A 15,850-nucleotide genomic window follows, 5' to 3' on the forward strand; every position below is an offset into this window, starting at 1 on the left:
TTGTATAATTACGTGAAATATGGTTTGGACATAATCCAAAGGCTGTCCAAATAATTCTATCACCATCAATCATCAGCAAACAACTTCAATAAGTATTTGAAATTGAAGATTGAATTAAAAATAAAGTTTTCTGGTTCGAGATTTAAGTGTCCTCTTGTGACTCAATAAGTGTCTTTTTACGTTGTAGTTTTTGTACAGAAAGTACTACAACTGTTTTTCTAGTCTATCATTACATAATGATATATTTGTACACAATCCAAAGGCCATACAAGTATTTCCATCACCATCAATCATCAGCAAACAACTTCAATAAGTATTTGAAATTAAAGATTGAATTAAAAATAAAGTTTTTTGGTTCGAGATTTAAGTATTCTCTTGTGACTCCATAAGTGCCTTTTTACGTTGTAGTTTTTGTACAGGAAATACTGCAATTGTTTTTCTAGTCTATCGTTACATAATGATATATTTGTACACAATCCAAAGGCCATACAAGTATTTCCATCACCATCAATCATCAGCAAACAACTTCAATAAGTATTTGAAATTAAAGATTGAATTAAAAATAAAGTTTTCTGGTTCGAGATTTAAGTGTCCTCTTATGACTCCATAAGTGCCTTTTTACGTTATAGTTTTTGTACAGAAAGTACTACAACTGTTTTTCTAGTCTATCATTACATAATGATATATTTGTACACAATCCAAAGGCCATACAAGTATTTCCATCACCATCAATCATCAGCAAACAACTTCAATAAGTATTTGAAATTAAAGATTGAATTAAAAATAAAGTTTTCTGGTTCGAGATTTAAGTGTCCTCTTATGACTCCATAAGTGCCTTTTTACGTTGTAGTTTTTGTACAGGAAGTATTGCAACTGTTTTTCTAGTCTATCCTTACATAATGATATATTTGTACACAATCCAAAGGCCATACAAGTATTTCCATCACCATCAATCATCAGCAAACAACTTCAATAAGTATTTGAAATTGAAGATTGAATTAAAAATAAAGTTTTCTGGTTCGAGATTTAAGTGTCCTTTTGTGACTCCATAAGTGCTTTTTTACGTTGTAGTTTTTGGACAAGAAGTACTGCAACTGTTTTTCTAGTCTATCATTGCATAATGATAAATTTGTACACAATCCAAAGGTCATACAAGTATTTCCATCACCATCAATCATCAGCAAACAATTTCAATAAGTATTTCAAATTGAAGATTGAATTAAAAATAAAGTTTTCTGGTTCGAGATTTAAGTGTCCTCTTGTGACTCCATAAGTGTCTTTTTACGTTGTAGTTTTTGTACAGGAAGTACTGCAACTGTTTTTCTAGTCTATCATTACATAATGATATATTTGTACACAATCCAAAGGCCATACAAGTATTTCCATCACCATCAATCATCAGCAAACAACTTCAATAAGTTTTTCAAATTGAAGATTGAATTAAAAATAAAGTTTTCAGCTACCATAATGAAGTCTACTTTTCTAATTTCATAATTGTCTTTTTATACTCAACATTTTGTACAGGCAGTACTGGAAGTTTACTAATACAATCGAAAATAGCACAATTGCTTTCCCAAAATAAAGTATATGGATGTTTACATTACCATGTAATCATGAATGTATCTGTCAATCTACAAACTACATATTAACTCCAACAAATGATTAAACAATATATACAATTGTGGCAACATAAGTGACTTTGTCTACCTCAATCTAACTATCCATATGTAAAATTATCTCAAAAATCCTGTGATGGCATTCTAACTTCTACATTCACAGTAGTTATTTCTTCAACAGCAGATCGTAGTGCTGAATAACTTCATCGCGTTGGACATTATCTTCATGTAAAACCCAATCACAAACGAATTTCTGCCTAATTAATTGCAGCTCCTCCTAAATACAACATCAACACAATGTTACCAAATGTAATCTTCAAAGAAACACAATAAGCAATAAAACATATTATAAAGGTCAACTTACAGTAGTGTAGTCAGGCAGGGCTTTGCCATTAAATTGACTTACACCATCCCACATCTCTATGAATTTCAATACTAGGACCCCACAATCATGACTGCGAAATGAAATACAACAGAATATTCAGACATCATTAAGCAGTGCTAAATTACACTCATTGAACACACAAAATGTTAGAAGTTACCCATTAGGTTGAATTGGAGTGTCCACACACTGCACTTCAAAAGATGGCTTCTTGTCCGATTCACAATTTAATAACATACACAAAAACAATTCCATGTTACGCACCTGCCATATAAGTTACAGATATTATGGGAAAAAATTTTAAAAATATAATGTAATAAACATATACAATTTATACTAAACCGTTCAACCAAAAAACAATAATGTACCAGCAGCCAAGTAAAAAAAAAACCACATTAAATCTTCGAAAAGGGGTTTTGCACAATAACCTACCGGAGAAATCTTCGTTCTGTGAATGACCTTTAATCAACCAACAACTACGCCAAAAAGAGAGTGCCCAACCAATGAATCGAACGGTACCCACCACTTTCCGCGGAACCCGCCGCCTCCAACAACCCAAACCACTCTCCACAACTCCGCTATCCGCGTCCACTGCGACCCACAACACCAACCTTTATGGAACGATAGCCTTTTGGGGAAGAGAATGCCTTGCGATTCAAATGCCTCTCTGCTTGCTTGTGCGTCTCTGCTCCAAGAAGAAATTTGAGAGGAAGAAACGAGGGAAAACACACAGACAATGTGTTTTTTTAAAAACTTTATCCAACTCAAAGCACGTGCACATCACGCTCAATTTCCTTTGTCGCTGCCTCCAATTGCCTTTTGGTTAAAAATTATTAAAATAATAACTTCCACGTAAACGGGTAATTTCGAGATAAAAAAAGAGGCATTCTATCATTATCCATAAAATAAACAATCCTATATCGTAAAATTTACAACTTCTGTTTTCTATTTGTAGCTCCGAAAATGATTGCATTTAGGCATTTTTCTTACTGTACCACCTTTTTTTCTTTTGCATCCCCATTAAATTTGATATCTCTGTTTTACCCATTATTTAAATTATAATCTTCCAGTGCCTACTTTCTTTTCTTCCATGTGTGTCGCATAACACCTTCATCTAATTCAGAAGGAGCTTCAAAGATTTGTATTATAATTTTAAAGAGGGATAATTTTGAAATAAAATGTTTTATGAGGAAATAGGAGAAGAAAAGGGGTACAAGAAGAAATGCTCTAGTTTTTACATTACGTTTGTCATTCAGGCCCAATTAAAAATTCTTGTCCTTTAAGATTTTTACTTTCTGCACTACAACAATTTCTCCATGCACCTCCTCATATTTTCAAAATGACCCTATTATTTTTAGTTAAAGTGGCTTCTGGATTAAATGTTCTGGACCGTAACACAAGTTTTAATATTTCCAGAACAAAATTTTCAAAATGTGATTTCTAAACCAAATTTTCGAAATGCATGAAATGCATTTTGAAATAAGGTTTTGGGAATGGGATTTCCTTAAAAATCATTCCAAAATGTATATTATACCTTCCAAAATGAAATATTATACTTTATTTTTATTTGTTTTAAAAATGACTTTTCGTTTATATGTTTAAAGATGAAGCAAAAGTTTTATATTTATAAAAATGAAAAAAGAAATGGAGATGAAAAAAAAATCCCCACCCCTTTGTTTCATCCATATAATATGAATGAATGGAGACAGAAGAAATAGAAGAATAATACAAGACTTAGTCAAGAAAATGCAATAAAATGAGTTTCCTTATGCGTGAATAAAATAAATTGTTAAATTATTATTACCATATGGTTAAAAATAATGGGAAAAAAGAGTCTTACTTTTCCATTGAATTCTTGATCATAAACGTTGTTATCTGTTACTTTTCCAATGCCCTGTTGGACTTTGTCATTTTTTGTCTCAAATGTCGTAAATGATCGTTCACTAAATTTTCTAAACCAATTTTATACGAAGAAGAGGTAATAATAACAAAATGTTACTCTTTGATTTTCTATAAAGTCTATATAAATATTTTCAACATCATGTTTTACCAACCAATTTGACTTTAATCGTTCCTTAAAAGTAATATACTTAAGGTTAACATTTTTTAAAAACATTAAATATGTTTTTAGTCACTTTAAATTAAAATTGAAATTTATTCTTGTCTAAGACTTCGACACATTCCTAAATTTTAATAATAAATGAATATAGTCATTTTAATCTAATTACATTAATTTTTTTTTACGTTTCATGTTAGGTGTAAACAAAATACTAACACAAAACATGTTCGACGCCTCAACAAAAAATGATTATATTCATTCATTTTCTAAGTTTAGAGATCAAAATATATTAAAATGTCGGACATGGACGAATCCTAATTTTAGAAAGTTTGGGTCAAAGTTCACAGACTAAAAAGATACTTAACCCTTTTAAGAATTATAACCTCCGAATATTAAAAAATATATTTTTAACAAAAATATTTTGTAAATAATTCTATTTGAATATCTTCTAAATTCTAGATTCCATGTATTAAAAATTTGTAATAAGTTTCAGTATTAGAAAAGTTGATTTTTTTAAATCGTAAATATAATTAAAAAATTAACTAAATATACTTTAATAACAATTTGTATGCATTAAAGTACGAGTTATGGAGCATAGCTGTATTTTTAATTTAATTTGTTTATATTTTGAAAAAAAAAGAATTGAGGAAGTAACTTAGAGACCACTTTTATTAAAATAACAGGTTTCCTACACTAATTAATACTATTATTAAATAAGAATTTTATTAGAAAGCGTAAGCTATTTGAATTACTTACATTTAATTTAATCTAATTTTGAGTTTATGCCTTAAATATATACTTAATGAACATGACTTCAGTGGTTAGGTTCTCAACTCTTGGAAATACAGAAAATTAAATATCTTTATTTAAAAAAAAATCTAAACTGAAAACTTTGTATTGAGATGCAAACAAATATATTTATGATAATTTTGTAAAAGAAAAAACATATATACTCTTGATAAAACAATATCTTAGTATATCACTATTAAAAAAGGTTATTTGAATTAGGTAGTTTGCAATAAATTTAATTAATAGCATTTCCACCACCAAAACTAGCAGCAGGAGAGTGCGTTACGTTAAACTACACCTTGTTTGTAAGAAAACTGCGTTGTTATGATGTTAATGTTTTGACTAATTGGGATCATCGATTAAACTAAAAAAGTTGTATGAATTTATCCACGAACGTGACGTACGTTATTATCGATTAAGATTTTAAAAATAGGAAAATGAATATTGCAGATTAAGGAAAGTGGAATATATGTTATTATAATAAATAATAAATAATAAAAAATGTGATGTATGTAACATGAAATGATTGTTGAAGAAGATGCATGATGCATGCGTGTGATGCATGTTTATGTTTTGTTCGAAAAATGGGGTGAATGAATAGGTGGCAAAGTGGAGTCAATGGGGCATGTTTGGAATGAAAAAAAGTGACACTGAAAATTGGATTACAAGAAAAAGAACAGGTAGAAGAAGAAGGAACAACCTGAACAACGCGAAACAAAGAAAAGAACCAAAAATAAGAGAGAGAAAAGAACGTTAAATTTACAGTGACAAGGAACAACCTTGTTTATTTATGGTTAAGCCTTTTAAAACATGAACATATATATTCTAAATATGTTGTACAAGATGTGTCGTTTAGCATTGAAACCGCGAAATTCCCTCTTTTTTCTCCATTTGTCGCTCGCTCGCTCTCGTATGTCCGTGTTTATCAAAGTTGCGTCACTTTCATTTTGTATTTGTTTGTTTCTTCATACCTCCCCTATCCCACTTCTTTGTTTCATTCACCGACCCTTATGTTCTGTCTGGGTCGGCAATGGTTTTGAATTAGTCTTTTGTTGTTTCCGTGTTGTTGTTCTTCGTTGTTGCTTTTTCTTGAAGCTACCCTTTACCCCAAAAAATGGATCTTAAAGAAAGATTGGCGTTTTTCCTTGTGGGGTTGTTTCTTTTGCAACTTTTTTGTGTTGCCAATGCCAAATTGGTTTTCCCTGTCGAACGCAAATTCAAAGGCTCCGTTGAAAACCTTGCTGCTATGAAAGATCACGATGCTCAGCGCCGAGGAAGGTTTCTCTCTGCCGTTGATATCCCTCTCGGTGGCAATGGTCGTGCCAATTCAAATGGGTCCGTTTGTTTTCCCTCCTCTTTATTCTCTTCACATTTTTGTTTTTCACATGTAAATCTTGTTTTTTTTTGTGCTCGATCATGTGTGGTTTGTGTGTTGCATGCTCTGAAGGTTGTCTCCATTTTTTATTTGCGTGTTTGATGTTGTTTGTGTAATCTGTTCAGGCTGTATTATACAAAAATTGGGCTTGGCTCTCCCGCGAAGGACTACTATGTGCAAGTTGATACAGGGAGTGATATTCTGTGGGTGAATTGTGTTGGCTGCACAACATGTCCCAGGAAAAGTGGTCTTGGTGTATGTATCCACACTTAATTTACTGTTTCAACATTCATGCCATTTGGTTAAAATTTAAGTATATCGAAAGTTGTTATGCTAGAATGCACGGTACATGTTTGCTTCATTTGTTCTTGAATCAGAGTGATTGATTAGTGATTGGTTTAACATCAAATGTTGTACATTTTGGATACATGAGGTGACATATGAGTTATGTGATATTCTTATATTACCAATGTAGGTTTTACCCTATTATTATCATGTTGCAGATGGACTTAACCCTCTACGACCCTGCACAATCCACAACTTCAAATTTGGTTGGTTGTAACGATGACTTTTGCACTTCCACATATAATGGTCCTATTTCTGGCTGCACAAAAGACATGGCCTGTCCATACAGCATAACTTATGGAGATGGAAGTACAACCTCTGGGTCCTATATTAAGGATTATATTACATTCGACCGAGCCAATGGTGATCACAGTACTGTACCAGATAATAGCACTGTTATTTTTGGGTGAGTGCAATTTGTAACTCTTCACATCTAACACATGCGTAATTTAGTGAGCCAAAGGTCATGGTTACCCTTCCCTAGACCCTCTGCATAGGAAGTGCTTCTTCATAGCACTAGGCTTTTGTTTTCTGTTTTGCTTGGAGCTATAATATTGCTTCTTCCTTGGTTGGTAAATACATAAAGAAAAAGGTCATCATTCCATTTGTGTTTTATTTCTTCCTGAATATTCACTTGCTGATAGGTGTGGAGCTAAACAATCTGGGACACTGAGTTCAGGTTCTGATGAATCCCTTGATGGAATAGTTGGTTTAGGACAATCAAATGCGTCTGTGCTTTCACAACTTGCTGCAGCTGGAAAGGTGAAAAGGGTATTTTCCCACTGTCTTGACAGTTACAATGGAGGAGGAGTGTTTGCCATTGGGGAAGTAGTGCAGCCAAAATTTAACAAAACTTCATTGGTACCAAAAATGTATGTGGGGAATCGTCTTAGCCTTTTGTTCCCATACCATGTTATATTTCTTGTAACTAACTGTATTTGATTTGTTGTTTGATAATTGTACTTTGATTGATTAGTGTAGTATATATTGAATGACAAGGGTACTTCCATTTAATTTCTGATGAGTTTTGAAGATTATTATTGACTTTTGAATTCTTTATTGTCTTGATATATTAAGTAAAAACCTTATGATTATGGTATAAAATTGACCAATTGATGAAAATACTATAAATGTGAGATATATAAGTGGAACACAAATAATATGTAATGGGTTTTTATCGATATTGTTTTGGATATTGCAGATAAGTCCTTTTGTTTTCTGTGGTCCACTTGAGGGGCAAATTGATCCCATACACAACTGAATAAAGTTTTCTTTTCTTCATATTTTATTCTTGTAAGGCCGTCATCTTTTAGGAAGATGGATTCATTGTGAAATCTCTGACATAAGCAATGCAGCAAAACTTTCTGAGAGCTCTGATTATTTTGCAGATGTTATATCAGATTCTTCTAATGTGGTTTAAATCAAGTTTAAGTTTTGGTACTGGAATTATGTTCTAACTGTAGTCTACTGACTATTTTAGGGCACACTACAATGTGATTATGAAGGACTTGGAGGTTGGTGGGGACATTATACAACTCCCCACAGATATATTTGATTTTTCAAGTGGGAGGGGAACAATTATAGATAGTGGTACCACTCTGGCTTATCTTCCATCCTCAGTTTATGAGCAAGTATTAGACAAGGTAAGAGTAATTTTAAGAGTTAAGTAAATCAATATTTTCTACTTGAATTCTCATGATTATTCTTCTTTGTGATAGGTTTTGGCTGCTCAGCCTGGAATGAAATTATATCTTGTTGAAGAACAATTTACATGTTTCCGTTTTGATGATAAGTATGATACTCATCTCTGTGACTTTATTTTGCTTCAATTTTCTTTTGACATAAGTATCATTTTCCAATATTAAGGTGTGATGACCTCTTTATTTGATTTGTCATTTATTTAATTTACATATACACAGCATTACCATAATTTATGGCTTGACAAAAACTGTGTTTTTTTGTTATTTTTGAATTTTAGCAGTGGCAGAGCTTTGACATAATCAATTTATTGACTTTAAAATTACTGTTTAGATTATTGATGAAGTGAATGAATCTGGTAGGTACTGTGAGGATTTTTTAATATCCAAGGATGCATTGAAGGAACTTTCTTAAAATACCACTCTTGAGATGTTCTTTCATGATTCTTTTCCTGCATATGCATCTATTTTCTTGCATATGCATCTCTTAACTTTTGTTGACCATTGTAACTTTGCAGTGTTGATAATGGATTTCCAAATGTCAAGTTTACGTTTGAGGAGGGACTTACTCTGACAACTTATCCTCATGATTACCTATTCCTGTTTAAAGTGAGTGAAATTTGAACAAGTATTTGTTCCTCGTATATACATATTCTAATTTGATGAAAACCTTTGTGGCTGCTACGTGTTTAACCAGTCAAACAATATACAAGTTTATTTTTGTATGGATACTATACCATAAAGTTTAACCTATTGCCTGAATTAATTTCTCCCTCTTGGAAATTAAATTTACCAGGTGCTTTATTATGGACTTGAAAATTAATTGGTTTATTCATCTTCACCTCACTGTTGACTACACCTGTAAATTTAAGTTACCATTGGAGAGTTTTCAGGGCAATCTGCTTTTCATAACGTGCCCAATTTTTTTGGAGAAAATTTAAATTTTGAAAAATATGTTTCAGATGTTCAATATTGTTATTTCTTAATATTACTTTTTCTTTTGTCATTGTACTCAGGAAAACATGTGGTGTGTTGGCTGGCAAAAAAGTATGGCACAAACTAAGGATGGACAAGAAATAATTCTTCTTGGAGGTAAATTTTCGAAGTTTGCTTTGAGATGTCAGCTTAGCTGAAATGTTATTAAAAGAAAATTGAATTATGATTCACTTATAATATAATTTATTTACTGGTTATTATTGTTTTTGATTTATGCATTCTATTCTTAATTGTCTCTTATCTTAAATTAAGAACTTGCATATAATGTTGTGAGCTGAAGAGTCTGTTTCTGTTATATGATAGCTGTTTTTGTTAAATTAAAAACTTTCATATCATGTTTGTACATTCCTTGTTCTGTGTGGTAAAATTTAATAATAGACATAACCTCATTGATGGTAATTCAAAATTTCTGATCATTTTGGAAACTAGTGTCATTGGATGACAATCATTTATTTACATGGAATTGTTTCCTATTGCAGATTTGGTGCTGTCAAACAAGTTAGTTGTATATGATCTTGAAAACATGACCATTGGATGGACCGACTACAATTGTACGTACCCTCTTATTACATGCTAAATTTCTTAAGGCTATATTACCAATGATATCACCTAGGATTGTTTCTTCCAATATTTGCTAATAACAATCATATTCCATCAATCTAGTCCTACCTTTGATATTCTTGTCATCAAGGAATTATTATATGTTCTAGGACTATTTATTATATTTCTATTTGCTTCCATTATTGTTAAGAAATGCATTTTAAGCTTAACGCAATACATTCCTCACGTTAAGTTATATATATCTTGTACGTGAAACTAGACATTAATAGGTGGTCTAATAGCAGTCCAATAGCGGATGAAACAATAGACTAAAAAAAAAAATTTACTAGAATAGGTTAACTCATGACTTTGAAACCATATTAAGAAATGGATTTTAAGTTTAACTTAACTCCACAAAATCGGTTTGTAAGGTGTGAAATTTATATCCACTTATATATTATATTTGGTCTAATATCTAATTGATGTTATGACACTTTTATAGTCTTTTACTAATAAATTTGTTGAACAGACATGTTCTAGAAGATGACTTAAGAATTGTGTTGTTGGTTGTGTAGGCTCTTCCAGCATCAAAGTGAAGGATGATGAAACTGGAAAGGTATATGCAGTGAGCTCACATGATCTTTCTTCAGCTTCCACCGTGATAATAGGAAGTGTATTAACGCTCTTAATGATGCTTATTACAATTCTAAGCTCTTAAATCAACAGTGTAATAGAGGGGGTGGTATTTATTTCAATTTGTTGTAACATAATTCCTTGATGGTAAGCTTCATTGGAATAAATTTACTATTTCTCGACTACATAGAAAAAGAAGTGGGATAGGGGAGGGATTCCTGAGTTATTTTCAATTGTCTCCTTGTATAATTTTTTTTAAAAGAGAAAAGGCATAAAGTTCTAAAGGACACAATATCATTTTTGTGATGATATTGCATTATTGCTGCATAGGAAAATTGTTAAAAAATAGTTTATTGTAAACTGTTCATCATGTAAGATCCATAATTTTTTGCTGAGTAAATCACACTGTACTTTCCACCTGCAAAAATGAATATAGCTTTCTTAATCACATTTTGAAATGGTCATTTGTTGTGATTGAAGAAATGGGCATCAAATTACACCTAGAATGCATGGTTGGGTACCATCTATCAGAAAGGACATTTTTGAAACCTCATGCAATAATTTATGAACTGTAATTGTTCTTCTGTTCCCTTAAAGTACAACTGCATAAACAGTTGTTCCTGAGTCAAAAATTCTTCCATCTAAAACTTTAAATTTTAACCATTTTTCTTAAAATCACCATAAATGAAGTTGACTAAATTGTTTATCCTATTCAAAAACCATAAAAAAAAAAAACTGTTTAAATATGTAATAGTTAAAGAATTTGCCTAATTTTAGAAAGTACATTTTATATTCCAATGGCATAACAAATATGTAAATACTTGAATGAAAAATATTATTTTGATAGTTTTGAGCCAAAGAAAATCAATAGCAAAACCATATTTCACTTATCACAAAAAGGGTTCAATTGACTAAACAAAGAATAGGAAGTTTTTATGCAATATTTATCTTATAACAAAATGAGTTAAATCTCTAATATAATTTATATATCAAGAACTGTTTTGGTTTAAAAATGGTTTAAACCTCTAATATATGAGTTAAACCATTTTAGTATACTTGAAAAATTCTAGTTGGTTATGTTATTTATACCTATTGTGCTAAACAAGAATAGTCCATATACCAACTACTGCTACAATTTCTTCACTTTATGTTGTCATCTGATCCTGGTTGGTTTTGGCTTTCCCCCATTAAGAGGTAAAACTTTTCTGTTTTAAACAAAATATCACACACATCCTGAATATTTGTTAGCCTGTTTTGTTGCAGAATAATCAAATGGTCCTTTGAGGCTGTGGTATCAGAAGAACCTGCCAAAAGTTCCAACAGAATTGTCTGATTTTTATAGACACACTCACAAATAAGAACATACATATTTACTTGTAATTTTGACAGAACAACCTGATGACTATATAAGCTGATAATCACAATTTATACTGATAAACTATTGTAGAAGATACAAGTTGAGTTGGTATAAAGGAAGGATGATTCTACAAAGTTGTCCTTAGAAACTGTACCACCAAATAAATAACTGCCAGGAATAGTGCAATCTGGTATGCATCCCGTTGAAAACTATCATCCCTCTGGAAGAACTGAATAAAAGTAAAAGCAATCAACAACTCACGAAAAAAAATGGCATATGTACTAATTTTCATGTGTAGGCTAATATTTCTTGCAAAGCATTCATATAATCAGATTCTTGTGAGAATGAATGCAATGGCATAAACTTAAGGTTTGAACAACTTGATTGATTATGAAGGTATGTTTGGTTGAGTTTAAGAAAGTGGAATATGAATTTGCTTATATTTGGATAAACTTACCGACAAACACCTGAAAGAAAAGAAAATGAGATGGAATTTAATAAGTACTCATTATATACCTATTCAAACATCACTTTGAAGTCAAAGTCACTTGATCATTTAGGTGCCAATATATAAACTATGATTAAGCATTTAACTAATTTAAGTAAAATAGAAAGTACCCAATATGAGAAAAGGTAGGACATTGAAGCCTGGCATTTAGAATTTATCTATAGAAGAAAAAGAATTAACCTTGGTTGGATCTCCTGAAGGATCTGGATACATCTCCAAGTTCTCTTTTTTGGTTGAAATTTTACTACTCAAATTCTTAGCATTGTCTGCCAAGTCTTTGACAGATTCAATAGCAGAGAAGAGAGCACGTGATGTCCAGAAAAATGTCTGAGCACTAGCAGATGAAGCTGATAAGTCCCAAAACTCTTCATGCTCAATGACTTGACCACTAATTTGGTTAAGAGTAAATTTGGAAGTAATTCTAAGTACTAAATCTTCTCCTCCAATAACAGATTTTGGCTTCCCTCTTATTGTCCATTTGATACTCAAAACACTGGTTGACAGCATCACCATTTCCTGCACAGTCTGTCATCACATAAACAATTTTAGAAACTGTAACACTGACTTATTGTTCGTATATTTAGGAAAGATTATTTTATTTCAATACAGCAACACCACATTAATTTTTGTTTCTAATCTATCCTCTAGTATTACTAGGTGAGAAAAAATTACAGGATAAAATAACTTTCAAAGTGCACTCACACCTTTACACATTTTGTCACTTTGGAAGAGTCTATCTTAAAAAAAAATGAAAACTACAACAATAAAAACTCAATCTGATGTAGTTATTTTCTTTCCTAAGGTGTTCAACAATTGATACTAGTAATATGTAGCCTAAGTGTTGTTCCAGCCTACCAACTTAAAAAAACAAAGCATTTATCAAGCAAGGGTAGCTATAAAATGAGAAGAACAACACAATATCCCTGTTTCATGGATTTGCTGCTTTAGGAGAAGGATCCTAGAAATTGAGCTCACCACAGATGCGTTGTCTAGTGCACCAGTAGCCCATAGTGCTCGTTTATACTTCTCACGACCAGTAAAACTTCTGATAGGATCCTGAACACGATAACAGAATCATAGACATAACATGAAATCCAGCTAGAGAGAACCGTCCAAAGAAATATCAATTAAACAATTAATCATTCAATCTGTTTATATCAAAAACCATAATAATATTACTCCAACAACATTGTATGCTACATTTTTACATAAAACTATTGTGCCTAATGTCCTAGTGAAACATTATCATTATTTGAATAACCTTTCTGTTTCCCCTTACTATAATGTGACTCTTCATTGGCATAAAAATTCAATGAAGAAAACAAACTGCTATCCCTTGTTCTGTCTGTCACAAAGGGGAACCACTGTCACCAGAAATGAAGCATGTTGTTTTCTTGATGAAAACGCGGAACAGACCATATATAGAACATGTGGTGTGTGTTAAGGAGAATTAAAGCAAGACCTTGTATGTGACAGAAACAGCAAAGATTCCAAGTGCTCGATTTCCCTCCCTTTGTTCAAGTATATCTCGTGCAAGTTGTCTTGCAGTAGATTCTACCAAGGGGCTGCTGATGCACTCAAACTCATTGCAAAGCTCACCAAAGTCCATACCATCAACCATCTTATCAGCTTCTGAATATGATGGTGCCTTGGTTCCAGTATCAGATGAAACTTCACTCCTATCAGCATCATTTGCAACTGCAAAACATCTTACATACACATCAACATATGGCACTAACTCATACATATATATATATATATATATATATATATATATATATATATATATATATATATATATATATATATACTAAGATTATTTTGGTAAACTTTTTCTCAAGTAATGAAAGAGAAGGAAAGGAAATAAGACGAATCAAAATTATAAAAGTACTAATTAATGAAACTATAATCAAGGACGATCTGATGAATCAAAACAACCCTTTTAATTCTACTGAAACTATCAACTCAGTATTTTATATTATGAATGCATGCATGCATGAGAAATTAAACGTTGTAAAAAGGTGTGAAGGAGAAAGAGAAGAAGTGAAACCTCGCAAGAAGAAAGAGTGGTGGTGGTGGTGACGGTGGTGGTGGAAGGTGGTGGAGGAGGGGAAAGTGTTGGAGGGTGTGGTTTTAGTGGGGCGAGGGAATATTCCGGCGGCGGAAGAAAGAGAAGAAGAAAGAGCGGCAGTGAGAGCCATGTCTCCCCATTCCGTGGCGGAAGGTTGATTTGGTTTGGATTAGAAACCAGATATGCAGAGAACAAGAGCCTCTTCTTTTTTCCATTTTTTTCTCAGTATTTTACACTTAACTTCTGGATAAGGTGGGGCCTTTCCTTATCAAATGCCATGCAAATGCATGCACAATTGAATTTGGATTTTCTAATATTAATTTTGATATTTTAAAATATATTAAAAGAATATTTAAAATGTTAATAGATTGTATTTTTAATGTTCGACCGACAATAACACAAAAAAAATCAGTAAAAAATTTTAGACTTTACAAGGTCATGAAGTCGTTAATGTAAATTAAAAAAAAATATTTATAATTTTTTTAATTTTAAATTTAATATATATGTAAAATTATATTTTATTGCAATTATAATAATTTTTAAAAAAATAGAAATTTGATTTTTTTTCTTTATGAACTACATTTTTTTGCTGCATTTGCTGCATTCCATTTTTGTTAAAATTAGAAGAAAGAGATGGGATAAGGCGTGTGGTTAGCAGATAGTTTGGAACAAAAAGCGAAAGGGGAGTGTAAATAGCAGTAGCTTCTTAAAGTTTGTTTTGTGTAGTTTCAGGGAAAAAAAAAACAGAAAATAGATTCAAAACCAATAAATAAATACGAAAAGAAAAAAAAAGATATCCCAGACTTATTCCAAGATAATACTTTCTCTGGTTCTATTTATAAAAATCACTTTATTACGTCTGTTACTTTTTAAAATATTCAATTTATATGTTTATCGCATTAATTATTTATAAATTAAAATATCCCAGTAAGTTGAAGGTTGTATTCACATATATTCAAAGAGAGAAGTATTAATAACAATGGTAATTTTGAAAATAATATATATATATATATATATATATATATATATATATATATATAACTTATTTTTGAAACACGAAAAAAAAATCTTAAAATATTCAACTTAAAGTTGATAATTCTTTGAAAGTGATAATTAATTCTAATAGTATTATTTTAATGAACTTGAGATATTATAATTATATGTCAATTAATAAAAAGAAAAAGGTTTTTATTTTTTAGTTTTAAAGTGGGAGACGTGTTTCAATATGTCAAAAGTCACACATTACAGTTGAAACTTAGAGTAATTTAAGGTACATTTCTAATTCTTGAACTATTGATGTCTCATTTGAAGACAAAGTATAAATTCCAAAACAAATAATGCTCAAATGATCGATCAAAATAACATTATTTTAGCAAACTTAAGTTTCAATATTTACAACGTCTATATAAAAACAGAAATAAAAGCTGTATATTACTTTTACCTTCTAACTCAACTAAGAAACTCGATTGAGTATATACTACA

The 15,850-nt window shown here is 31.2% G+C and overlaps 2 protein-coding genes across 2 annotated transcripts; one reads left to right on the forward strand and one right to left on the reverse strand.

Moving 5' to 3' along the window:
* Positions 1-5,648: 5,648 nt before the first annotated feature.
* LOC114183767 (aspartic proteinase-like protein 2) lies at positions 5,649-10,619 on the forward strand. The gene is made up of 10 exons (XM_028070895.1): positions 5,649-6,181; positions 6,347-6,476; positions 6,725-6,972; positions 7,211-7,438; positions 8,047-8,209; positions 8,285-8,358; positions 8,782-8,872; positions 9,280-9,355; positions 9,739-9,810; positions 10,375-10,619. The coding sequence occupies exons 1-10, from the start codon at positions 5,961-5,963 to the stop codon at positions 10,515-10,517; spliced, it is 1,446 nt and encodes a 481-aa protein (XP_027926696.1). The 5' UTR covers positions 5,649-5,960; the 3' UTR covers positions 10,518-10,619.
* Positions 10,620-11,746: 1,127 nt separating this feature from the next.
* LOC114183880 lies at positions 11,747-14,586 on the reverse strand. Its single transcript, XM_028071045.1, has 5 exons — positions 14,348-14,586; positions 13,760-13,995; positions 13,273-13,353; positions 12,478-12,822; positions 11,747-12,018 (listed from the first exon to the last, which is right to left on the reverse strand). Exons 1-5 carry the CDS (start codon positions 14,496-14,498, stop codon positions 11,917-11,919), a joined length of 915 nt encoding a protein of 304 aa, XP_027926846.1. The 5' UTR covers positions 14,499-14,586; the 3' UTR covers positions 11,747-11,916.
* Positions 14,587-15,850: the final 1,264 nt, after the last annotated feature.

Source organism: Vigna unguiculata, chromosome 5 (assembly GCF_004118075.2).
Source record: "Vigna unguiculata cultivar IT97K-499-35 chromosome 5, ASM411807v1, whole genome shotgun sequence".
In the NCBI taxonomy this organism is placed as follows: domain Eukaryota; kingdom Viridiplantae; phylum Streptophyta; class Magnoliopsida; order Fabales; family Fabaceae; genus Vigna; species Vigna unguiculata.

Excerpts from the sequence above, each read along its gene's own strand:
- LOC114183880 (XM_028071045.1), bottom strand. The coding sequence starts at position 14,498 with ATGGCTCTCACTGCCGCTCTTTCTTCTTCTCTTTCTTCCGCCGCCGGA. Across the intron at positions 13,996-14,347 it reads CCACTCTTTCTTCTTGCGAG|TTGCAAATGATGCTGATAGG; the intron begins GTTTCACTTCTT and ends GATGTTTTGCAG. Across the intron at positions 13,354-13,759 it reads CTGTTTCTGTCACATACAAG|GATCCTATCAGAAGTTTTAC; the intron begins GTCTTGCTTTAA and ends TATCGTGTTCAG.
- LOC114183767 (XM_028070895.1), top strand. The coding sequence starts at position 5,961 with ATGGATCTTAAAGAAAGATTGGCGTTTTTCCTTGTGGGGTTGTTTCTT. Across the intron at positions 7,439-8,046 it reads ACTTCATTGGTACCAAAAAT|GGCACACTACAATGTGATTA; the intron begins GTATGTGGGGAA and ends TGACTATTTTAG. Across the intron at positions 8,873-9,279 it reads ATTACCTATTCCTGTTTAAA|GAAAACATGTGGTGTGTTGG; the intron begins GTGAGTGAAATT and ends CATTGTACTCAG.